General features: G+C 39.1%; 1 protein-coding gene across 1 annotated transcript; it reads right to left on the minus strand.

Moving 5' to 3' along the window:
- Positions 1-5,316: 5,316 nt before the first annotated feature.
- Positions 5,317-23,277, minus strand: LOC107286538 (acetylserotonin O-methyltransferase-like). Its single transcript, XM_015814924.1, has 8 exons — positions 23,206-23,277; positions 20,814-20,988; positions 19,899-20,028; positions 13,903-13,971; positions 13,335-13,453; positions 12,546-12,686; positions 12,248-12,370; positions 5,317-5,525 (listed from the first exon to the last, which is right to left on the minus strand). The coding sequence occupies exons 1-8, from the start codon at positions 23,275-23,277 to the stop codon at positions 5,317-5,319; spliced, it is 1,038 nt and encodes a 345-aa protein (XP_015670410.1).
- Positions 23,278-26,932: the final 3,655 nt, after the last annotated feature.

The raw sequence follows: 26,932 nt of genomic DNA on the forward strand, positions 1-26,932 counted from the left end.
TCACCACATTGTGTGCGTGTGCATGTGTGCGTGTATAGTGTCATATGAGCAAATCTGATTCTGACAATACCAATCTGAACACCATTATGTCGTAATGCATTCAGTAGGATTGTTAACTAAAGAACATTTTATGCAGAAATACTTTCTGAATACTTCTGTAAATATGTTTATTTCTGCCAATTAAAGGACAAAGCAACACTACTGCAAATTAAAAAAACATAATATATGGTAGCACATTTCTAAAATACAATTTATATGAGTCATAATAGCATTTATTATAAGTTTTCTTCTGCAGAAAATCCCATGAGGCATACAGTGTTGATATTCCATGTTTCATGAGTTTGGAGCTTCTAAAAGACATTGTTTAACTCAGCCTCCTCCAATTTAAAATTTCATCTAAATAAATGGGGATACCCAACAGAATTGGACTGGCAATAATACTTTACTTGACAAATGGGGGAATCCAACAGAATTATTATTTCTTCAGAGTTTTCCAGTAACAATGCATATAGTTCTGTCTTCATGGACCATCAATTCCGTTCCCAGATCTGGGCTGCAGATATTTTGATGACCACTGGATGGCAGCAAAAGACCAGAGAATGGCTTCAACTTTTCAGGCAGGCATTTGTTTCTCCAGTGTGGATCCGTTGCCGCTCAACTACAAGTGGAGTAAGTAATCGGAAACGTGAAGCATAGTAAATGATACTATATTCACAAAGCAGGTATTAGGGATAATGCAGCTTTCTGGCATTAGGTGGTTTCTTGATTTTTTATCACGAAAGGGACCCTCACTAATGAAAATATTAGTCTTCAGCTTCTCCAGTTAAAATAGCATGCTTTTCCTGCTGAAATAAAAATTAAAAGAACTCACTGCGATACATTAGATTTATGGTGAGTGGGAAGTGTTGACCTGAGCAGATTCCAGGCTCAATAAGGCACGGTGCGCTTCCTTATTGAAAATCCTGCTGGTCAACTTTTGTGGCCAGACAAGGTTTCGCACAGAGCCTGGTTGCTTGATTCTCCTAGAGCAGCGCTTTTCAACTCGGAACCTTAAAATAAGCGGACTTCACCTCCTGGAATTCTGGGAGTTGAAGTCTACACATTTTAAAAAGTTGAGGTTCAGAAACATTAAGTACAGTACTGTACCCCAGAACCTCCTGATGGTCGTTTAAAATGATCAGGGTATTTAAACTCAAACGCGGCTCAGCGGCGCCACCCAAGGGAAAGAATGGAAGGTTGTGGGCGACGTTTGAAAGCAGCTTGTGCATTGGAGAAAATTAAAATAATCATTTTTTGTCGTTTCTTTAGCAAACTGTGTAGCTTGTTTATGGGGTGAGGAGGGGAAAATGAGGAGTGCATTGATATTTTACTAGTTTTCTACCTGGTTATAATAAGAAAGCAAAGAATGAGAATAAATTTTCTCAAAGGAAGGAAATAAAAAATAGATGGCAACCATCTGTGTTGGGCCTGGTGCATACCCTGTTTAGATATAATCTTGATTTCAGAAGAGGTCATAAACTTTCTGAAGTTTATTGCTATAACTGGAGAAATTTTGGAATATTGGATGACACTTGCTTATGGAATAGCACGAGAACATCTAGAGGTACAGTGTATTTGAACCAGAGACCAGGACACAATTAAAAAATTAACACAGTATGCAAATTTGTTTATTTACAAATTCAGTACCAGTGGTAAAATAGAAAAGCTTAAAGAGCAATTAAGTTATAAGTCCCTTTTACAACTTATGTAAATCATTTTTTAAATTTGATTGTTATAATATCTACATATAGTAATTAGTCTATTAATAGGATACAGTGATAATAGTTTATCTTACTGATTGGGTTAATACATGGGTATTGAAATATACAACTAGGGGTAGAAAGAATGAGATAATGTTTCTGGAATTGTTATTTCACCATAGCCATTATCTAAAAACCTTGAGTTCTCAGCGCTAATTGATATTTTCCTTGTGGCTAGGCTTGCAATCCTATAGCTAATACTTTTATTTATCTTGTTAGCCCCTATTGCAGCCTGTGTGTTGCAGAATTTCTAGTGCTTAATTGCTTTTTGAATTAGCAAAGCAATAGGTGTGGGTTATAGTCCTGATCCAGACCCTTCAGATTTTTTCCTGTACTCTGTCGTTTGTTTAATGTGTGTAAGAAGATTTTGTGTCTCAGAATGGGAAAAATTGAAGATCTATAAAGAGATTAATTTTTGTTATGTGATAAGAGTTTCCTTTATTCCTTTATTGCCCAGAATTGGTTCTCAGGATTTTTGCAGCCATGATCAGGGATCCATAGTTACGGTGAAACATTTTGTGATAAGAAAAAGATCAGCTACATAATCTATAGATTCTGGAAGAAGAATAAAATATACCTGTAATTAACAAATCAAGGCTTTGATTACTCCAATTTCATCTTAAACATTGAACAGGAAGGAATCGGGCAACAATATTTTCTTCCTAGAGTATCTGTTTGAAGACTGCCACAGAAAAAGGATTTACTATTTCATATGGCAATTTATCCCCCTGACTGGCAGCTATTACACTCTGGAAGTTCCTCCTGATGACTAGCCAGGTCATCTAGGTCAGGGCTTTTCAACCTTTTCACCCATTGTACCACTTTTTGGATAAGGCAATATCCGAGTACCACCACTCGCAAACAAGGAATCAAAAACCTGACTCCCCCCCAAAAAAGGAAAAAATGAGAAAGTACAGGTAGTCCTCGACTTACAACAATTCGCTTAGTGACTGTTTGAAGTTACAAGCGAATTATGATCATTTTTCACACTTATGACTATTGCAGCATCCCCAGGGTGTTGTGATTTACATTCGGATGCTTGGCAACTGATTCATACTTATGACATTCAGAGTGTCCCAGGGTCATGTGATCAATGACCGGGGGGCGTGGCCAGCTGATCACTCAGGTTGCAGGGTGCCTATGGGGGTAATCCGTGGGTCTTTGGTGGAGGGGGATGCGATTGGGGCAGGTGCTTACCTGCCTTCCCTCCCTCTCTCCCATTGTCCCTTCCTTCTTTTCTTCCTTTCCTTCATCTCCCTTTGTCCCTTCCTCCTTCCCTCCCTCTCTCCCTTCCTCCCCTTCCTTCTTTCCTTCCTTTCCTTCACTTCCCTTTGTCCCTTCCTCCTTCCCTCCCTCTCTCCCATTGTCCCTGCCTTCCTTCTTTCCTTCACCTCTCTCTTTGTCTCTTCCTCCTTCCCTCCCTCTCTCCCCGTCAAGCCCCCGCGGCTCGACATGAATGGGTGGGGGGAGGGGTCGAGGACGATATGCGGGGCGGCAAAGGAGACCAGCGGCCAGCACCATTCTACCTGGTAGCGTAGATGTCGGCTCCGTGGGCGTCCCGACCAATAGCTGAGCGGCTCCTACTCTTAGCCACCGAACAGCTGATGGGCGGAAGGCCGAGGCAGGGAGCCAAGGGCCGATGGAGCGGCCTGAAGCTGAAAGGCTCTGTCTCTTGGCCGCCGAACAGCTGATGAATGCCAGGCCTGGAGCACAGCCAAACGACGCTCACGGGACTGGAAGGCTGCAGTGCTGCAGCTCCCATTGTCCCTTCCTTCCTACCTTTCCTTCCTTCCTGGTTCCTTTGTCCTGTGCTACGCAGAAAGTCAGAAGCATTCCTCATTTCACTGCTTTTTTGCCTGCCTAGGTTCATTTTGTTCATCTGTTTAGGTAAGAATCCAATGGATCATCATGGGTTGTATAGTAGTTGATAAAAAGAACAGTTAAAAGAATTTAAAAGAGTTAAAAAGGGGAGAAGATAAAATTTTGAAGGTATCAGACAGATACAATTTCATTAGACATTATTTGCTGCCTCATCGCTATGGCAGTGAACTAAAATTTATCTACATTATGAGTAATAGTAATATCCCATCCTTTGAATGGCCTCATTAGAGGGGAACAAAGCTGAAAAACATTGGTCTTGTGCCAAACAAATGAGATCCATATTCTTGCAACTCAAAATGTAAAAAGGCCCATCAAGGTCATAAATAATATCTTTAGAGCTAAGGTATGAGTCATTGCTACATGTAGCACATCTCCTCATATATCACATGTGATATCTTTTGATGTGGTTCAGTCAAAGGATCCCAGTTTCTATTGTAGGTTATCTATTAATGTGATCAAAGCAGGTTCTTTATATATTATACAGTCCTAGTCACTTTAAATAGCTTTACATTCCTATCATTCAGCTGTTTTATAAAGGTGTAAAGGTATCATCTTGATACTTTCCCGCAGAAATAAGGTATCTGGAACATTCTCATGTCTATAGACTGGAAAGTACCCCTAATAATGGGAAAATCAGTTGGCAGGATTCAATTCATAGGACCTGGCATAAGGCTAGAATCCAACTCAAGGCAGATCTAATTATATTTATCTTTTTCTGATTTGCTATCTGGTTATGATTAGAAAGCAAAGAATGAGAATAAATAGTCTCATAACAAAGTCATAGAGTTTGTGAACTTCACTGCTGTATCTGGAGAACTGGAATATTGAATGAGATTTGCTTATGGAATAGCACTTGTATGAGAATATCTTAGGGGTATGCAGTAGTGTATTTGAACAAGAGACCAGGACATGATTAAAACATTAACATAGTATGCAGTTAGTTTATTGACAGTGATAGAAAATAGAAAAGATTAAATAGTGATGACGTTATAAGCCCACTTTACAATTAATCACTATTAATTGGATACAGCATTAATGAGGTTAATTTTTTGATTAGGTCAATGTAGATATATTGAAATACATAACTAAGGGTAGAATGAATGAGGTAATATTTCTGAAGTTGTTATTTTACATGGCCATTATCTAAAAACCTTGAGTTTCGAGCACTAATTGTTAATTTCCTTGTGGGTAGGCTTGAATCCAATGGTTTATATTTTTATTTATCTTGTTAGCACCTATTGTGTCCTGTGTGTTGCAGAATTTCTAGTGCTTAATTGCTTTTTAGAGGAGCTAACAATACTGAATTAGCAAAGCAATATATATGGGTCAGAATCCTGATCCGGACCTTTCAGATTTTCTCTAATACTCTATCATTTGTTTGTAATGTGTGTAAGAAGATTGTATATAAAGATGATAAGTTTCATCTATCTCTTTATTGCCTAGAATTGGTTCTCAGGATTTTTGCAGCCATGATTAGGAATCCCTAGTTATGGTGAAACTGTTTTGTGATAAGAAAAGGATCACCTATGTAATCTGTGGACATGGAAGAAGAATAGAATATACCTGTAATTAACAAATCAAGACTTTAATTACTGCAATTTCCTCTTAAACATTCAACAGGAAGAAATTGAGGACATTATTTTCTTCCTAGAATAATATGAAAGAGGTTTCCTTTCTTTAGCTCAATTTCTTGGAAACCAGCTTTGTGGAGGAGCACATTCAACTCAGTTGCTGACCGTTCTTTCCCTTCAAGGTAGAGCAATATTAACAAGGAGTAGATATGGGCTGCTAAAGGCCCTCTCCTGTCTTCATCAAGAAGCATTTCCACTATTAAGACACCACCACCTGTTTCAAAATATATTTCAATTATTTAGAGGCGAGAAAATATTGCTATTCAACAGCTCAATGAACATTACATAATATTTTGAAAATACCCCAATTTTATGTTATGAATCTTTCTTTCAAATATGTTATATTTATTCCTGCCAATGATCAATACAGACCAATTTGTTGCTGTTGTTTTTGGAATTTTTTTCAATTTGCAGATATTTTAAATATTTTCCAAGGTTTTTCCCTCAATCTTTTGTAGAAATTGACCATGTAAAGCTTTTCCTTGCCAAAATTCTGTTTGCATTTCATTACATTATATTATAAAGGTAAGGGTTTCCTCTGTCAAGTTGTGACTGACTCTAGGGGGTGGTGATCATTTCTGTTTCTTAGCCAAGAGAGCCAGCATTGTCCGAAGATACTTCTGTGGTCATGTGGCCAGCATGATTATACCCTGAGCTGCATAGAATGCTGTTACATTCCCACTAAAATGGTACCTATTTATCTACTTGCATTTGAATGCTTTTGAACTGCTAGGTTGGCAGGAGCTGGGGCAAATAGCAGGAGCTCACCCCATCGTGTGGCACTCAGATCTCAAACTCTGGCTGTCAGGTAACAAGCTCAGTGTCTTTAATAGCTGAGCCATCATTCTCCAATATACTATATTATAATATCAATATTCATGTTTTGTTATTTGCTATCTAATACATAATCAGCCAATGCATACTCTACTTCTTTGACAGTTTGTTTGACTTGAAGTATAATCTATCAATATTATTATGGGGTTGTAAGACATAGTAAATAGTCATCAGTTTTATTGTTTTTAAGTCCAAATTGTCCAGTTCTGCTTATGTCCAGTTAAAATTCTAGCAGTATATGTGCCGGTTTTGATGGTGTTTCCACTTCTCAATATTGTCATTAGCAATTTTCTCACTCTTTGGATGTATTCTTTACAAATCAAATTTTTAACTTGTACATCCTTAATGATATCCAATTTGTAATGGTTGGCTGCACAGTCAGCAGACATTAGACTGGATTTGGCATTTTTATGCACCTATTATCCACCAAGGACCTGGGATAGGCAGATGTTGTTATTTGGTATGTTGTCATTTGATGGTGTTAAAGGAATCATTGCAGGATGTAAGCTGTTTTCAAGTAAAGTTTACTTTTGCAATTGACTGATAGTAATTTTGTCAATGCCAATGGTGTTCAAGTGGTGCTTCAGATGTTTTGGGATTGTACCCAGGGTGCCTATTATTATTGTTATTAACTTTACTTTCATTTGCCACATTCATTCTACTTCTAATTGCTGGTCTTTGTATTTTGTGATTTTCTCCAAGTCTTTCTGTTCTGTTTTGCTATCTCCAGGTTCTGCAAGGTCCAGTAACCACACTTTTTTGTCTTTCTTATCAGCAGGTGCTAAGTCTGGGATGGTATGTAGCAGGTGCTAAGTCTGGGATGGTATGTAGCAGGTGCTTGTCTATTGGAATTCTAAAGTCCCAGAGCACTTTAGCTTCTGCATTTTCCATTACTTTTGTCTATTTTGTGGTCAGATCTTGCTTGTAGCAAATGGTATTTCTTGCACATATTCCAATGCACCATTGTTGCTACTTTGTCATGCTGTTATTTGTAGTCAGTCTGTGTGATAGTCTTGCAGCAACTAACTAGGTGGTCCACTGCTTCTTCAGCTTTTTTGCAGAGTTGGCAGTTGCTGTCTGTTGCTATCTTCTCAATTCTGGCTTTGAATGCATTTGTTCTTAAAGCTTGGTCTTGTGCAGCCAGAATTAGCACCTTTGTCTCTTTATTCAATTTTCTTGCTCTTAGCCATTGCCAGGTCCTGTTATCTGCTTTTCCGGATAGTTTATATTTTAGTGTACTGGCTATGTAATAGTTTGTCTTGCCATTTCTCTTTTTTATTCTTTGCAGGTAATGCTTGAATTACAACCACAACTGAGCCCAAAATTTCCATTGCTAAGCAAGACAGTTAAGTGAGTTTTGCCCTGTTTATTACCAGAGTTGTTAAGTGCATCACTATAGTTGTTAAGTGAATCATGCTGTTGTTAAACAAATCTGACTTCCCCTATTGACTTCATTTATCAGAAGCTAACCAGGAAGGTTACAAATGGTGATCACATGACCTCCGGAAAATGCAACAATCATAAATGTATGCCAGTTGCCAAGCACCCAAATTTTAATCACATGACCATGGGAATTCTGCAATGGTCATAAGTGTGAAAACTGGTCAAAGGTCACTTTGTAATTTTGAATGGTCACTAAATGAATGATTGTAATTCAAGAACTACCTGTATTTGATCCCTCTTACAGGCCACTTTGGTATCTCCAGTAAGCCCTCATGATGTTTCAGTGTTTTCTTATCCTCCTTCATATATTCTTCCAATGACCATTTTTCTTACAAAACTATCTAGTGTACTTGCAAAATTCCATGCCCGCCTATCTTCCTTCAAAAGTAGAGTCTGTCAATGTTGTTGCATGAATGAAGGGCATAGCTCATTATTATTGTTTTTCTGGTCTTCCTATCCAGGGTTTTTAGTTCTGATTCCATCCAATCCTCTATTCCAGCTATGTATCTAATGATTGAAATTGCCCCAGTATTAATTGCCTGGATGGTATTTCTGCCACTGAGTTTGAACTTAAAATCTTCATTCTCACAATGTATTTTAATTTTAAGCTTCTTCTTGAGTTCCACGCACTTGATGTTATTAGCTTGAAAAATGCCCAAGTATTTGTAGTGATCTTCTTCATATATCTCTTGATGTTATTTCCACAGGATTTCTTTTTTTTAAAAAAAATGTTGTATTGATTTTAACATAATCACCTTAATATTTGGTAAACAGCGTGTTGTCTGGGTTAATATTTAAAAAAGAATCAATAACAATTAATTTCTATAATTCTATAGTCCATATAGTGGCTTTGCTTGATTTTCTCTTCTTCCAATAATATTCTCTTTTGCCAACCTTAAATTAATACAGTTCTTATTATTTGAATAAATGACAATTAAGTATAGACATTTTTCTCATGTTTCTGCAAATAATAACCATATCAATATAAAGCTTCTTTTCTAATTGCCTCATCATAGATTCTGTTTACAGAATTCTTATTTAAATTTGTTTTCCCCACAATATTCAAAGCATTCTTACTGCTTAAGATTTTCTCAAAATTAGTTACTGTACACTTAAGTATTTAAGTTTTTTTTTCTCATACAAGCCATCCGAACACTTTTACATTTCTCATATCTTAAAAAAAGAAAAAAAAAAAACATTTCTTTTATATAAACCATCCCAACATTGTTATATTTCTCATGTCAAAAAACAAAACACAAAAAAGAAAGAAAAAATACTATGTTACTTGAGGGGTTCATCCCTCTTAAATTAATCTTCATTTATATACAAAATCTTTCTACTTCTTTAATCATATTCAAACAGATGTTTAATTTTTAAATATTCCCTCTGGTAAATCCCATCATCTAATTTCTTAATTCTCACTTTAGTCTTTTTTTGCCAAACATCTTTCCTGATCAATATGCTTCGCTGAATCAAAGAATCTTTCTATAATCTTAAAAGTGTTGTTGCAGATACAAAAGGCAAAATAGGTAAGATGTTTTTATACTGTAGGAAGGTTTCGCCCCTTCGTATTCATTGAGAATCTTTTCCTTTCTTTCTTTCTTGATTTTATTTATCATTTTTTGTCTCTCAAGTTCTCGTAGTTCTCCTGACAGAATCCATTTTGTCAAATCTTTTTTCTTGTCCTCGAATTTATTTTGTAATTTTAGGGTATAGGTTACCTTTTCCATGTCCAGCATTTCCTGTAAGTTTTTTTCCATCTAAGTTAAGTCATACTTTCTTCTATTGTTAATTTCCATCTTGAAATCTCTCTCCTCTGTCTCGTATTCAGTTGTCTGTTTTTTCTGCTCACTCTCTGTTTTTATTTTCTGAAACTTTTTGTGTTGTAAAGTTAAATTGGAGATGTGTTCATTTATATTTTCAAAGTTATTTTTAATTTCCTCGTGGTTTGAGATCATTGTTGTTTGGATTAGTTGCAACATAGCATAGATCTCCTTCTGGAAAGTATTTGTTTTTTCTTGGTATATTCTTTCTGCAGATCTCTGGTTTTCCATGATAGCTAAAAAAATCAGGGTTTTCCTTTTTCTGCAGACAGCTTTAGAGTCACAGTTGAGTTGGTATTTGTAATCCAGAAAGGTCAATTCTTTTTTTTTTTAGAGTTTATAATTCTCACTTTGTAGATAGTCCGAAATGTTTTCTTTCTTTTTTGTCACAGCTCTTTTCTGTTATTAAGACATTGAAGGTCACCAAAATCAAGTTATCTTTTCCTGGGCTTTGCCATTCCCTGTAATAAAGCAACTGCTGTTGTATATTTTTATCTACCACTAGATGTCAGCACCAGTCAGTAATAGACAATTGTTTACTTCTATTTTCATAATTTAAAAGGAAAATCTTAACAGATTCCACAGATTTCAAACTTATCCAAATTAAGTCTTATATTCATTTCATTTCAGTATATTTCTGTCCCCTCTGAAAAGTTTAATTCGCTCCTTCCATCTGTAGGAGGGTGGGGCAAAGATCCCCCCTTCTCACTTTTGGAGGCTTTTTGCTTCTTGGGGTTTTTCCTTTTTTCTTTTCCAAGAAATCAATTTTTAAGTAGAAGAGAGAAAAATAACTGTTCTTACCTAGTTCCAAACACGTTGTTTACAGTCAACTTAAAGTAGTGCTTTTGGGCTTCAGCTGCTTGTAGCTTGGGCTAGACTCTGAAGTTAAGCTAGCCTTTCTCCTGCTGGTTTCTGGAGGGCTTTTCCCAAACCGATTGGATCAACCGCCGTCTCTCTGCAATCGGCGGGACTTCCTTCCTTCTTTGTTGCCTCTACAGGGCAACCTCAGGCCCATTTAGAGTCCCCCAGCAGGCAGAAATCGGCCATAGAGTGCGGAGCCCTGCGATCCCTCAGCTGCTGCACTACTGTGCAAAACCAGAAGCCATTTCCACAGAATTTCTTAATTCCTTTAGTTTTTACTATTTTCCCCTGTTGATGGTAAAGGTGGCACATTTGTGTAGTCCAAACTCCATTGCAATATATACACAGTTTTGAACAGTTATTCTAGTTCATACAGTATTTTTCCATACAGCTTCAGATCATTCATATAAAGATGGTGGGGTAGTCTGGCAGATGTTTTTGATGTTTGATAGACATGGCCTGATTTGTTCAGTATTGTTGACAGAAAAATCAATGCAATGATAAACAGTAGTGATAATAGTGAGTCTCCCTGAAAGATTCCTCTCTTGATATTAACTCTTCCTAATCTATCTCCTCTAATTAGCAATGATGTTTTCCATAGTTCTATTGATCCTTTGCAAAGGTTCTGACATTTCTACTGTTATGTCTAGGCACTGGATTATCCAATCATGTGGCAGAGAATCAAATGCTTCCTTGTAATGAATCCAAGCTACCTTCCAGTTGATCTTCCTTTTCTTGCAGTTTTCCAAAATCATCTTATCAATTAAGAGCTGATGGATTGTTCCTCTGCTGTTTGGGCAGTTTCCTTTCTGCTCAGTTGAAAGAGCTTGTTTTCATCTAGATGCTGTTGTACTGCACTAGCTACAATACCAGTTAGCAATCTGAAAATTGTTGGTAAACAGATAATTGGTTTATATTATTATTATTATGGTTGGTTGCACATTCAGCCAGATTTTTAAACTGTATTTGGAATTTTTGTCTCCCTGTCAAGTTCTTCTCAAGGACTTGGGATAGGCAGATGTGTATGTTTGATGGCATTATAGATATCTTCACAGGATGTAAGCTCTTCCAAGGAAAGCTGCCTTTTGCAATTGACCGATTTGTCAGTGTCGATGGTGTTCAAGTCCTGCTCCAATTGTTTTGGGAATTGCACCCAAGGAGCCTATTATTATTGGTACTGCTTTCTTTGGCCACACATTCTGTTTCTATTTGCAGATGTTTGTATTGTATTACCTTCTCTAGTTCTTTCTCTTCTGTTCTGATGTCTCCAGGTACTGCTATGTCCACTATCCATATATTTTTTTGAGGTGTTATGTGGCAGGTGCCTTTGTGTTGGAATGACGTCCCAGAGTACTTTATCTTCTTCATTTTCTATGACTTTCTCTATTTTTTGGTCCCACCAGTTCTTGCTTGCAGGCAAATGGTATTTCTTGCATATCTTCCAATGCACCATTGTTGCTACTTTGTCATGCTGTTGTTTATAGTCAGTCTGTACAATCTTCTTGCAGCAGCTAACCAGCTTTGCAGAAGTGGCACTTGCTTTCTGTTGCTGTCTTCTCAGTTCTAGCTTTGTATATATTTGTTATTAAGGCTTGATCTTGTACAGCCAGAATTAGCCCTTCTGAATTTTTTGCTAATATATATCTAGGCAGTAGAGGCCAAGAAGTAGTAAAGAGTCACAATGAGAGGTCTTATTAATTTGTAACACAGCCACTAAAACACAAATGAATCTGATTTGTACAACACAGGCCCTTGGGTTATAGAGTAGAGATGGCTGCAAGAATCACTCTGGAGCCACAATTTTTTTTAGCACTGCAGCTGAATTACTTATTCTAAGATGCCAGTTGAAGGCCCAGGAAAACTGGATGGTGAATTTGAAATAACACTAGATGTAGGGCAGTTCAAAACTTGAGCCAAGTATGAACTTTGCCAGTTCCCTAGCAAATTTAACTTTTCGTGATTAAAGAATACCTACCAGGTTTGCAGGCTTGGTACACTTTGTGTAACAGCTGCAAACAATTCTCATCCGACCAGTCATGGAGAATCCTGGCCAAAATGTACAGATCTGCTTCAGGAATGGGATCTTTAAAAAAATTACCTACAAAAAAGCAAAATCTCATTTAGCACCATGTCTTCCAGATTATTCTGACAAAATAAGCTGTTTTTTCTTTTAAAAAAAAACCCCACACAGAATCCAGTCTGTATGTGAAAGTTTCTTGTGCTTAGCCAAACATGAGTTCAATCCACAAGGAAGATTGCATCACATCTTTTACCTGCATGGAAAGTGATCCGGGTCTCTTCTGAAGGAAAACAATGGTTCTTGGATGCTTCCACTATTTCAGGAAGGTCAAAAATGGTCACAGTACATTTTGGGTAGAGTGAAATCAATTCCTTAGCTAAGCCACCAGTGCTTCCTTAAAGAAAGAACAAAATGTAATTAAGTAACCGCAAAACAAAATTTTGTACATGTCCAGTATTTTTCTCTGAAGCTACCCTACCTAGTATTTCTCTACATCAGATTAACTGGAATCTAATAATTTAAAAAATGAGACAAACCTCTTTCAAATTTGCTATGCTTCATATCATGGAAAACAAATACTAATAGGGAAAAAGAACAGAGATTGAGTCAATTGATTCTCAGCTTTTATATGGTCCTTCCAGGCTATAAAAATTCCTTGGGCTGGATGCGCTGAATATTCAAAATGTCCAAAAACATTGGCCTTTCATGCAGATTGAACAGAAAAAAACTGAACATCATCTCAATCCCACATCATCTTCAGTCATGGTCTCTTGCATCCTCCAAATGTTCCCAGGCAAATCCAGTTTAAGAGTCCTTTATTAATCAGCCTGCTATTCTCTGATTTCAATTCTTTCCCATCTTTGGTCAGCACTGGAAAAGGGGAAGAATAGTGGCCTGTTTTCTCTTCAGAACTATCTCCCTTTTCAAACAGACTCTGCCAATTTCTCCACTGACTGTAATATTGTATCAGGCCAGAATGACAGTTAATCATCTTTAAAACAGGACTATTTCATATAAAAAAAATGGCACTGGCTGTACTTACCACCCAGATCGCAAATGAGTGGGAACTGGGACAGATCAAAGGCAGAAAGTACTTCTCTTCCTAGCACAGGCCAGAGCTCATTCATGAAATTGGAGAAGGTTTGTAACTCTTCCTTTGAGCTAGAATTCAAATATACATATCTAAATATAACTTTATAAAATGCTACTGTATTTACATATCTATTTCTATATTTATATTTGAATTAAAAGAATTCTTTTTACAGTATCACTTAAATTATGTTGATCAGGATTTGGAAAAATCTGCATGTGATACATGAAACAGTCCTACCATTTTGGTGAAAAATGTTATAATATTCTTGAAAAAAGCAAATTTGTATAGGTGCTATAACTGCAGACCTGTGGTTTGTATATAAACAAAAATGCCTGGTCAGTTAGATCTGCCACAAGTAGATTCCAGTGCCATAAAAGAGAGGTTGAATATGGTGAAAATGATGGGTCAAGAAATATGATAGAGAAAATAATGATACTCTGAAGGTTAATCATATTGAACAGTTGCCCACAAAACAATTACTCCATTTAATGACCATTCTCTAAAATTATAATGTTACCTGTAAATGACCTCAAAAGTCTTGTTTGAGGGAGAGCCATATATTGACGGAATCTGATTTTTTCCTTTCCTAAAAGAATTTTTAAAAAGTTAGAAAGGAACAAGACAATCATCCTGGCATTTTCTTCTGCACAGAAGTAGATCCTGAATGTCTTATAAGTTTTTCACAGTTCAAATTTTATTCTAAAGTTTTCATTATTAAGCCACTACGCCTTCATTCTCTCAAGTACTGTGCAGTACAATCTAATGCATCTCTACCAAGAAATAGCCATACAGGCTGGTAAATTAGGTTGGTTAGTTGAAGAAACTCCCCAGATGAAGGCAATGAACCCAAGTCACTTCTATACTGCTGCTTTTTTAATGAAATTACCTGTTACAAATCCTTTGTTTTCTCTTAAAAAAAAAAAAAAAAAGAGTTATTTTAATATTTTTGGTTTAAAGGAAGATTCAATGGCAATCCCAATTCAGCAGGTTTATGAATTCACTGTTGATGGATTTGTAGGTTAAAAAAATCCCCCCAAATCTTTTTGTCTTAAGATTTACATTGGATAGAATAGCTCAAATACTTGTTCAGTCACTAGTTGTGACCATAGCACAACTGGTCCCCCTAACCCAGACGTGTCAAACACAATGCCCGGGGGCCGGATGTGGCCCACAAGTGGTTTCATGTGGCCCACGAAGCCATCCTGGAAACAGTGAGGGAATGGCCCCCGCTGCCTTGGCCCTGGTCCAGGCTGGCCGGGAGCCAATGTACAATTTTGTGGTGGCCATCTATGCTGAAACACATTCAGTCTTAGCTCCACAAGGCCGTCTGGGAACAGCGAGGAACCAGCCCCTGCTGCATCGGCCCCGCCCCCTGGGTGCATGTTGGGGAGGTGTCACCCTTTGTGAGGAATAAAGAAATGGACATGCCTTGGCATTTGCCCCGGTCCCAGTCCCTTCTGCCAGAGACCCTCAGATCTGTCCCACTCCTGCCCAGGTCCCACAGGCACCCTTGACACAAATAATGTAGAGCTGGCCATACCCACCCAGTAGGCCACACCCACTCCATCCATGCCCATCCAGTAGGCCGCACCACCCTGGCCACACCCACCCGGCCCCCCGAGGGCAACCGCAATGCTGATGCAGCCCTCAATGAAATTGAGTTTGACTCCCCTGCCCTAACCTCCACTGCCTCCTGGAGTTTACCCAAACTCATGTTCATTATGTTGATGACACTATCTAAACATTTCATCCACCATCTTTTTGCCTTCAGTCTTTTCAACATCAATGTCTTTTCCAGTGAATCCTCTCTTCTCATTTGATGGCCAAAGTATTTGAGCTTCAGCTTCAGTATCTGTCCGTCCTAAATCAAGCAGTTCCTTTCATTGTAGAGTTTTAATGTTGTGGGGATCATCTTTGTAGTAGTTAGCATACAAGACAGGAAGGTCTACCTGATGAAGGCTGGAGTGATATACCGGTAGTCCTCATGTTTCAACTATTTGTTTAGCAGCCATTCAAAGTTTTAACAGTATTGAATGAATGGTATTTATGACTGGTCTTCAGAGTTCCAGCCACTGCAGCATCTACACAGTGATCATAATTTCTGATATTTCCTGCCAGCTTCCTACAAGCAAATCAATGGGAAAGCTGCCAGAAGTTGGAAATCAATCACATGAGGCCCTGAGCTAATAATCTATGCAGTCCTCATATAATGATGGCAACTGAGACTGCTAGAATTGCAGTTGCTAAGCAACATGGTCACATGACATCACACTTTATGATTGCATCACTTAATGATGGAAATTCCAGTTCTAACTGCTGCCAGAACTTGAGGACTACCTGTAGCAGGGAATGTATTGACATTTTCATATTTTAAGAACTGTGTTAACACCCCAAAAAGTTTTACATTTATTGTGTTTTTTGTTCTTTTACTTTTTATTGCTTAGAAATTGTTCTTTGAGTTTTTGTCTTTGAACTACTGTTTTTCATTTTACTTTAATTTAAATATGCCTCTTATGTTCTAAATTACTTTTATAAGCAAACTTTGAAAGGGTTTTTTTAATTGGCAGCTTCTTCTAATAATTACTGTTTTGATATAAATTACAATTTTTATTTAAAGTTATTGACGATATACACAATGAATAGTCTGGATAAATATAATTAGCAGCTTATTAAAATACACTAGTATTTTCATTGTTTATATTTCTTTGAAACATTATATGAATATTGTTAAATCCCATAACAAACATCTGAAAACATCTGTCAGGGCCCCAAATCCTTCCTTGATTCTATATCTGTGTGCTTTTACTTTGGGGCCTGTCATTCTGTTGGGGGGAGAGGGAACTTGCTTTTGCTTGGGATAACTTTCGCTTTCTGCTTTCCTTATTGCTGATTTAATTATATCATTCAAGCAGGATTTTCCCCAGATCTCGCTTTGACTACCCTACTGTCACTAACCCCTAATAAAAGTTTCCTTTTGAGACAATGCCTATTTCAAGAGTTCTACCTTCTTGGGTGGTTAGTTGAGGTGGGTCCTTATATAAGGTGAGATCTGCATAGTACTCAACCCGGAGAAGCTGCTGCCCTACCGGGGGAGTCGCAACTGATTTATACATGGAGGAGTTCCAGGCAGAGAAATGAGCCAAAGATCTCCTCTGCCTAAAAGCTGATGAAAGCCTCCCCAGGGACCTGGAAGAAGCTGGAACTTCTGGTGAAGAAAATCTAGCCAGATGGTCACTCGGAGTCGGTAAGAAGGAAGGATTGGAGAAGAAAGCCCCGAAAATCACTCTTACCTGAGGTGGAGGGAAGAAAAAGCAAAGAAGAAAAATCCAGAACCTGCCCCTCCTGATAAATAAGGAACAAAAGAGGAATCGAAATCGGGGACAATGGAAGCTGTGATGGAATATGTGAAAAAAGCCCTCGAGCTTAAGGTGCAACTGAAAGAAAGGCCCACATCAGAGGAAGTGTCGGAAGGTGAATCAGATGAAGAAGAATCCAAGGTCCAAGAGATGGCTGTGGCTGGAGCCCAGGAAACAGCGAGGCCGTCTGTCTCAAGGAACCAGAGGCAGACCACCTCAAGCAGCTGAGGTGAAGCCAATCCCAATCGGTGTGAAGTTCGATGGAGACCCAAAATGCTTGGGGTATTTCCTGGCACAAGTGTTCACCTACATGCAAATCTATGGGAGAACATTGCCTACTGATGTTGAGAAGGTCCAAGAGGTCACCCTAGCCCTGAAAGGTGAAGCAGCTGACTGGATGGAGACCACACGAGGTTCCCCTGCTCCAGTGCGCAGCACTGCCTGTTTCAAATATGGTAAGGAGGGGCATCGAGCCATGGATTGCTGCAGCAAGACATCGGCCAAAAGAGGATATTGTCTACCAGCTGGAAGACCTCTGAGAGCCTCACCACACTGTAGGGAGACTGCGATGAGGTCTGGGGAAGTCCCTGAGATCGCAACTGAGAAGGTGGAGCTCTGACTCCATGCCACGATGACCCAGGAGTGGCGGAAGACAACTACAAGGACAACCCATTGGTGAGTGGGCCGATTGACCTCATAACACTGCCCCTAGAACTCTCTATACCTGGCACTGGAAAGACAGTAAAGTTAGTCATCCTACTGATGCATGATTAGCCCAGAACTAGTGAGGAAAATGGGAATACCCCTCAGGAGACTAAAACCCCCAATTACTTTCTGCCAACTGGATGGCTCAGTTGCAAGGGGGGGTACCCGCCAGTTTTGCCATCAGACCGCTACATATTGACCTGGGAGATCACACAGAGACTCTAGCTTTTATTGTGGAGTGGTCATTAGTCCTAGGTCTGGCTTGGTTAAAGTGGAACCCCATGATCAACTGGAGGGAAGGACAGTTAAAATTCCCACAGGGGGGAACCCCACCTGTTACTAAAGAAAACAGTGAGAGATGTGGATTACACCACAATTTTGCTTCCACCCTCAGTGAGTCAGACCTGAAAGCCCTCCCAATGGAATACTGAGACTTGACCGAAGCTTTCAGTGAACGGAGGGTGGACGAACTTCCCCCTCACCGATCCACAGACTGTGCTATAGAAATCATCCCAGGGCTGAAACTATCAAAGCCAAAAATGTACTCTATGACTCCCAGGGAATTAGACGAACTGGGAAAGTTCATCAAAAAGAATTTGGAGCAGGGTTTTATAGAGCCGGCTAGACTCCGGGTAGCAGCCCCTGTATTGTTCAGAGAAAGGAAAGATGGCTCTGTTCGTCTGTGTGTGGATTATAGGAGTCTTAACACTGTGTGTGTGGAAAACATATACCCACTACCTTTAATGAAGGACATGTTAGTGCACTTATTGAAAGGAAAGATTTTCTCCAAATCGGACTTGAGAGAAGCTTATTACTGAATACAGATAAAGAAAGGGGATGAATGGAAAACTGCTTTCAATTGCCCCCTTGGGCCCTAGCCCCCGTCTTTACAGGAATGGATTAAACAGTTACAGAACACCTGGCCAGTAGTCAGGAAAGCTCTAGATCAGTGGTTCTCAACCTTTTTAATGCCGCGACCCCCAACCGGTCGTAAGTCGAGGACTAAACCAGTCGTAAGTCGAGGACTAAACTGGTTGTAAGTCAAGCACTACCCAACCGGTTGTAAGTCAAGGACTTTCCCTGCCCGGGAGTGCCGCGCATGCGTGGTTCCGCCCCCTGCGCCGGCCGAGGCATAGCTGGCAAGTGGCAGAGACGGAGCAGGCCGACCACCAGCTGGCCCAGCTCAAGGGAGGTGAGGCACCTGCCGGAAAAGGGGGAAAAAATGGCAGACAGCCTTGCTTGGCGACCCCCGTGAAATGGTCGATCAACCCCAAATGGGGTCGCAACCCATAGGTTGAGAACCGCTGCTCTAGATGAAGCCAGAGAAGCTTATAAAACACAAACAGATAAATGGGGGGGAAGGGGGGGGGAACAGAAATCATATAAAGTTGGGGACTGGGTATATCTCTCCACGAAGTACTTACAATCCTTACAACCATCTAAAAAATTGGACCCTAAATTTGTTGGACCTTTCCCGGTCAAGCGAATCATTAACTCTGTTACGGTTGAATTGCATTTACCAAAAAAAATATGGAAAACACATCCCATTTTCCACTGCAGCCTACTTCTCCTATTTACAAAAAGTTAGCTATTACTCATAAACTTTAATCTTAGTTCTTTATCTTAATAAAATGACTCCATGGTATAACTCTAAATGTTTGCTTTTCTTGCTTTTATTATTAGAGTTTGGGTTTCTGTTCCAGATTCTCTTGTGTGAAGTTTTTTAATGTTGATACCAATTAAAATAGAGAGGAAGTTCTGAGGAGCAACACAATGGCTGCCTGTAATTTACTGCTGTTGTGTTTCCATTTTGGCATATATGATTTAGAGAATTCCAATTTAATAAGGATTAATAAATAATTTCCTTACTAAAAAACTGATACTGTTTTTAAGTGTCCCATTAAAGGATAATAACTCCTTAAGCCATGTCCAGGCCATGGTAACTATATAAAGATGTTCATGTAGTTTTCTTGGCAATAGGAAACAAATTTTTATGAAGAAATAAGGAACAAATTGTTATGGAACAACAATTCTCTGCTATTGAATATTTTAATACCAATTAATTGAGATCTGATTAAAGCTGTGAGGAAATAATAATGGATGTGCCCATGTAGGACTTTACAGCAACAGTGTAAATGCCATAGTTTGAAATGGGAGGAGAGAGACTCTAAAACAACCCAGAAAGACAGAAAATGGAGCTACTGCTTGACTTTTAGTTCTAAAAGAAGGAAAATAAGAAAGAAAATCCTTTGATCTGAATGGGCAAATTCAGTAATGATAGCCCAGTGTCAATGCAATTAAGGAAATAAGTGTGACAATGTAATATTTAACACACAGAACATCAAAATAGCTTAGTTTCCTGTGGACAACAATAATTCTGGTATTAAGATGACTTTTCATGCTCTTATCTTTATTTATTCTAGTTCACTAGTCCCCTGCTGGATCTGTTTACCTCACAGCATCAGGCAAATATTGCATTGAGGGATACACAACTTCAGAATGGAACTTTATACAATAATACTGAGACTTCGGGCTTGATTTGACCAGGTAGAGATTGGTAAAGTCTGTATTTCCATAAAGATCTGAAAAAGAAACAAAAATTACAAGTATCATTGCATGTAATTGTCTTTCAATTCGCTATAGTAATACTTGCAAGTTTGTCTTAATCTACTTCTTTACAAACAAATTATGCTGTATTTATCTCAAGCATATCATAATAATATGAGAGCCAGTTTGGTGTAGTGGTTAAGGCATGATGCTAAATTTCTTGGAGACTGTAAGTTCCTGTCCCACATTACACACGAAGCCAGCTGTTTGGACTAGTCTCTTTCTCTCAGCCCTAGGAAGGAGGCAGTGGTAAACCTCTTCTGAAAAACCTTGCCCAAAAATCTGCAATGACCTGTCATTTGGCCAAATGCAATGGGTGTTTTTTTTTTCAAATTTCATTAAATTTGGGATTTGGATATAATTTCAGTTTTGAAATCGGTTCAGTCCCATAGTACAACAGTAATGCTCATGGTTTGGAAACAAAATTGGCTTTGTTTTGAAATAAGCAATGTTTTGCTGTTCTGGTTTATATAACTTTAGAAGAATGAATATAAAACATTGGGAAGATCCAAAAGCTGCTGTGAAGCAGACTGGACCAAATCTCAAAGAAAATGATAATGAACTCAACACACACACACACACACACACACACAAACCCAGTTACTACACACCATATCCGATTTCTGGCCTGTGATTTCTGGAAGCCCCACTTCTACAAACTCTTGAATCTGTCAAGTTCAACAGGTGCAGTCACATATTGCCCATCATTATGGAATAATTGTTGGCCATTCCAATTGCTTCCTGCTTCTGACAAGATTACCTTTGCCATCCTTCCTTTCTAGTGTTAGGAGCCTTAACCCCACACAGGCCTCCAGCAGCCTCTGCATCCCAATGGGGCTGGTGCTCAAGCGCTCAGCAACAGTTGTGGAAGTCAGCTGTTCCCTCGACTCACTGAGGAGATCGAAGACACCTAGCTCACAGGCTGTTGAAATGACCTAGGAAGAAGCAGAGAGGAGGAACAAAATCTGTGGCTTTCCTGTCAGTTGGATTATATCCAATAATCCAAAAATCTATTTGTGTGGTTTACTGAAGAAGGAATCAAGCAGGGCGTCACATGTTAACCAGCCCCACCAGCTATTGAGCAAAAGGAGAAAGGGCATATGTAGAGAGCCATTCATTTGTGGGGCCACATCCCCTCTGTGCTGAATGGGTGTAGTAACACCCATAAAGCAACTAATGTTATGGGCTTTGTTCAATTTATTTGTGAAGTTTCAGGCAAAATCTATACACACATGCACACACACAGTGAAAGAGAGAGAGACAGAGAGAGACAGAGACTGAAATAGCAAATACTCTCCACAATCTGAGGCAACCAGATTTATTTATTTAGGCCCACTTCCTAGAAGCAATCTTTCAGCCTTAAGGGCTGCAGGGACCATGGCTGATGATGTGTTCAACCACCAGATGGGGAAATAGTCAGAAAGAGCAACATCCTTGGAGAAGCAGAAGGGGAACAGAAACACAAATGCCTCATTATATCATTACAATTCACACTCCATCTTTTTTATATATACTCTATGCTATTATTAATGGGAGATATCCAAGTGGGGGAAAAAACTGAAGAAAAGAATATGTGATCCTACCTGACTAGAGTAAAAAAAACAACAGATAATACATATACGAACATCCCATTGGGGAAGCAAAGTTTTATGGCAGAAAAAAATAATTCCATCTCTTTCTTAATGGCATAACAATTTGCTGCATTAAAAGAGAATAATTAATGCTTTATGAATAGTAATTAAACTAGTACAAGAAGAAATTTTGAAGCTGCCTTCTACTATAGTAAACACTGCTGAGATTCCAGATTCAAAATTTCCTAAAATAATTTCAGCCAAAATTTAGCAAATAAAGAAAATATCAAGGCTTAAATGCAATATTAGGTATAGGATAGATATAGATTTTGTTGCAATATTAGAGTTAAAAACATGAAGGGTATACAGTCACTAAATTATTTAGTAAATTAGCATAGAGATTTATTCACAGAATTTAGTCCTTAGAACATGGAAACTGTAACCAATATGAATCTATAATCATCTGGGTAATAAAAAAGCAAAACAGGCTATTAAAAACTACTGAGGAATTTACCTACATCTAAAGCAGAGCTTTTCAACCAGTGGTATGGGTACCACCTGTGGTACATTGGCACCTGGCAGTAGTACGCGACTATCCTAGAAAAGTGGTAGCAGGGGAGGGGAATGAGCTGAACTGGTGGCAGCACCGCACAAGCCTCAGCGAGAGATGGCTGGAGCTGCAAGGCTGTCAGGGCTCAGCGGAAGCATCAGGATCAGCGCTTCAGGGCTGTCAGGGCTCAACAGAAGCGCCAGGATCAGTGACAGGCTCCAGCTGGAGCTTGTCGCTGATCCTGGCGCTTCTGCTGAGCCCAGAAAAAGCACTGATCAGCTGGAATGTTGCAGCATCTCCAGGGTCTTGTGATTTACATTCAGATGCTTGGCAACTGATTCATATTTATGATGGTCACAGTGTCCCAGGGTCATGTGAAGTGACCAAAACCTGCTGCAACTACCCAGCAGATGGGGGGAATAAAAACCAAACACCCCCACCCCACCCCCACTGCCAATCCTCAACAGAAATGCTCACAACAATGAAAACGTCAGACAGAAGGAAGAGCGCGGCCAGGTGGGCAGGCAGGTGTCTTGCTCAGCTGTGGCTTGGGGGGCACTTTTTTCAGTGCCATTGTAACTTCGAACAGTCACTAAGCAAACTGTTGTAAGCCAAGGACTACCTGTACTTTATCTCTTTTTTCCTTTTTGGGGGGAGTCATCAAGTTTTTGACACCTTGCTAGGCGACTGGTGGTACTCGGATATTGCCATATCCTAAAAGTGGTACAATGGGTGAAAAGATTGAAAAGCCCTGATCTAAAGCATGGTGTAATAAAATTTTGTAAGCTGTAATTGGGCCCATTTTAATTCCTGATTGACACAAGAAGACCATGTTTGAATGAGGAAAGTAATCTATTGATGTCCAGTGAAGCAAATCTGCTCAGAAGCAACAAGAAAGAAATTTGTGGCTATTTATTACTGGCCATTTCATCACCACATAAACTTTGGTGATTCTATTGCTTTTACAACTATTAAGAAATTGAGAAATGAAAAAGTTAAGATTTAATATTTGTGAGTATTACCCATCTTACCTTGAAAATTATAAATGAATGCTGGTATTGAAATAATGTTTGAATATTTTCAGTTTCTTCTGATGAACTCATTGTTCTTGGCTTCTCTCGTTGACCCAAAATGATCCTTTTCCAGCCAGATCACTTGTTATTCCTGATGTAAAATTTGCAAAATATAGATGTCCTTAAGATGTTCCAAGGTAAAGGGTGTTAAGCATTATTAATGATAAAACAAGGACACAGAAGGTTTTCAAAAGTCCTTCAACAATGGCTCCTGAATAAATTTAGCTGCCCTGGCATTAGAGGACAAGTGCTCTCGTGGAATGGCCATTTGTTGAAAAGCAGGTAACAAGGGATAGGTGTAAATGAGCAATTTGTGTACTTGTATGTAGGTCTTGTTGGCACACCTTAAGAAAAATATGATATAGCTATAAAAGATGTAAATTAAGGGTACCCCAAAATATTGGAAGGATGAAAGTGCCCCTTTTGCAGCCAGATGGAGCTTCCAGCCTCCCCAAGGTCTCTGTCTGGCTAAAAAGTGTTTGAGCGCCTATGGAGCGCTTTAAAATGTTCCATTTCACTCCTTTTCAAAGCACTCCATAGGCGCTCAAACACTTTTTAGCCGGATAGAGACCTTGGGGAGGCTGAAAGCTCCGTCTGGCTGCAAATGAGGCATTTTGAAATGGAGTGTTTCAAAGCACCCCATTTGCAGCCAGACAGAGCTTCCAGCCTCCCCAAGATCTCCATCTGGCTAAAAAGTGTTCCAGCAGTGGCGGAAAGGAGTTGGGGGGAGCAGGAAACAGGCATCCCATACACTTTTTGCCCTGAAATCAAAGTTTCTGGGGTCCATGATCTCTCAAGAGTTCAGGCACCCATTCTCTGAACTTGCACAATATTACGGCACCCAGGAGTTTCCATTTACTCTCCTCTCCCTCAAAGCGGCAGAGAGGAGAAACGGCAGCAGAGAGGGTTTTTGCAAGGTAAGTGAATCTGGCATGGCAGAATGGGAGAGGGAAGCAGTTGTGGGGAGGGGGGGAAATCGGGTGAATTTTTTTTTGCAGAGCCTCTGCAGTCATTCGTAAGGCAAACAACTACTGTGGTGCAGCAACATTCGTAATTTTTGGAGTTACTCATAAACACTAGGGCAGTGATGGCGAACCTTTTAGAGACCGAGTGCCCAAACTGCAACCCAAACCCCATTTATTTATCGCCGGGTGCCAGCTGGGCATGGCAGGTGGGTAAGTGGGCAGGAGGCTCGTCCTATGGGATGAGGCGAGGCAAGGCGAGGCAGGGCGGGGGTGCCATTGCCGCTGGGCAAGGCGAGGCAGGGGCCGGGACGCCTGCTGCCTGACACCATCTGCCCCCGCACACAGAGGCCAGCGAGCACATGGGTGCTGGGATGCATCTGGCCATGTGGGACCTCGGCGAGTTAGCGGGCAGCTGGTTGAAGAGGGACAGTTGCCATCTCCAGGGCATGGCACGTGTGCCAACAGAGAAGGCTCTGAGTGCCACCTCTGGCACTAGGGGGTGCTTATTGTGTAACTTCGAACGAGAGCTAAGTGAATGCTCGTAACTCAGGGATTACCTGTACTGCCTCTCGTCTTTAATGCCCTCCACTCATAAATTCCATAATGTCTGCCTGACCTTATTTCTCTTGAGGACCCAGGAGGTAAGGCTTTCTTTCCCTCCAGGGTGTCTGTCCCCTGGTTCTCCATATCTGACTTGGGAAAATTAGTGTCAAAACTGTTCTGAGAATTTTCCTTTAAACTATTTGAGAAAATGGGAAATGATGAGAAAAGAGAAAAGGCAGAAAGAGAAGAACTGACTTTTTGTTTCAGGAAAATATGTAGGAATCAGGGTTAAGTCTATGTATACAGCTAAGAACAACAAATTTTAGAATATGGAAATTGGGGAAATAGTGTGAGAAGTTTTATATCAAAATATATTTTATTCTTTATACTGTTTCCATCTTCCCTTAAAACATTAACAGAATTTACAATGGACTGGGAAGCAGCGTCTCCACTAGATAATTGATAGTCAAGCTAAAACTAAGTTAATCAAGTAAAAATAACAAACAGGGGGAAATCTTTTACTTAAACCTCTTCAAACCCTCAAATAAGTTACCCAGATCTAATCCACATATCAAAGATAAGGTCTGTAAGCACAAATAGAGTTAATTAAATTAGGTCTTCCAGTAGAACTGCATGTTCACAAGAATAAACTATAAATATCATAGATGACATACCTACACGTACCCATGCTGCTCAAATGTTATCTAGAATCAGCACGTAGATATTTCCACACCCAATGGAAAGTATAAAAGTATGCCCCATTTCTTGGCAGCTGCCCCCAAAGTAAACTCTTTGCTTTTGGGAATAAATATTTCTCTTTTTCTCACAGCTGTCTGAATCTCATTTTTATTTACTCTTGTGCAATCCCGAATCAAGTTGGAACCCCAAATTATTCTTCTGACAATAGTAAAAATACATTTCTCTAAGAAAGATATGCAAAAAAAAATAATCAAAGAATTAGAAAATGCTAACATTTAGATAGTTATTAGAATATGGAAAGTTGGGGGAGTTGAGAAGGGCATGAACTAACCACCTAGTTTCAGAACAAATGTTTAAAAATAGAAATTTAAGCGTTAAAGAAGGTGGAACCCAAGACTTAATATATTAAAATAAACTTGAAATACTATTAATGCAATAATTATTATATGCATACATTGTAGAATATATAAAAAGATTTACTACTAGATATTTTTCAGAATAAATATTAACTTAGTTACACTAATCAGGATGGGCAACTTCTAGAAATCAAGTCAGGTAAAAAGAATAGTCTTATTTGCCTTCTGCTTTTTTCAATTTCCTTTTTCTTGATTATTACATGGTCTAATTTGTAGATACTATATATTTCTCTAAAGACCTTGGCATAGCTGGTGTAATTCCATATAAAAGAAAAGCCGTAAAAAACTGGATAGAAAATCTGAGATTAGTAGCCTCTTACAGATACTACAGTCCATGCTTCGCAAACAGGAAGTGCTGAGTTTAGTGGTTGAAGTCTTACCCAAACAGTCGAGCAGATTCCAAGTCAGTCTTTCAAGTGATAGTTTCATGAGATACTTAGGATAAGCCTCAATTTCAAGCAAAAGAAGAAAAGTCAGAGAGTGGGTATATATCAGCACAGCACAGGGGTGTTTACAGGACTTGCTTAATTAACCTGCCAAGCCAGTTCTGATCTAGCCATCACTTCATTGTAGATGAAGTATCTCTCTTCAGAAATTCCAAGGACAGATGCTAATTGATGAGACTAGAAGATTTCAGTTAAGAATGTAAGCAAACCTGCTTCATTAGTCATCAGAGAATTATTTCTACAAGATAATGCACATTGATATATGACTCCAGAAAAATTATTCAAAATGTGTAAGGGCACTTCAAATTCATGTTGAAAATCTTGGCAACACAATTAATCATTTTACCAAGCCTCATGGATTTATTAAAAAGATAGGACCTGGTTTCATACTGCGCTAGAACCCCGCCTACCACATATTTTGGGGGCTGGCTGCAAAAGTGGGGAGAACTAATTTTTAGAAAGTGGATCCCTTTCTAAAAATAGTTTTCATCTGACATCTCCTGCAAGTCTGAAAATCAAGTTAGACCCAGGACACCCAGTGCTTTAAAAAGAGCAACCACCCACCCAACTCCTAATAAAAAGCCAAAAGACGTTATTTAACATCAAGAATTTATTT

This window comes from Protobothrops mucrosquamatus, unplaced genomic scaffold (genome assembly GCF_001527695.2).
Source record: "Protobothrops mucrosquamatus isolate PMUCROS unplaced genomic scaffold, P.Mucros_1.0 scaffold295, whole genome shotgun sequence".
Lineage (NCBI taxonomy): Eukaryota > Metazoa > Chordata > Lepidosauria > Squamata > Viperidae > Protobothrops > Protobothrops mucrosquamatus.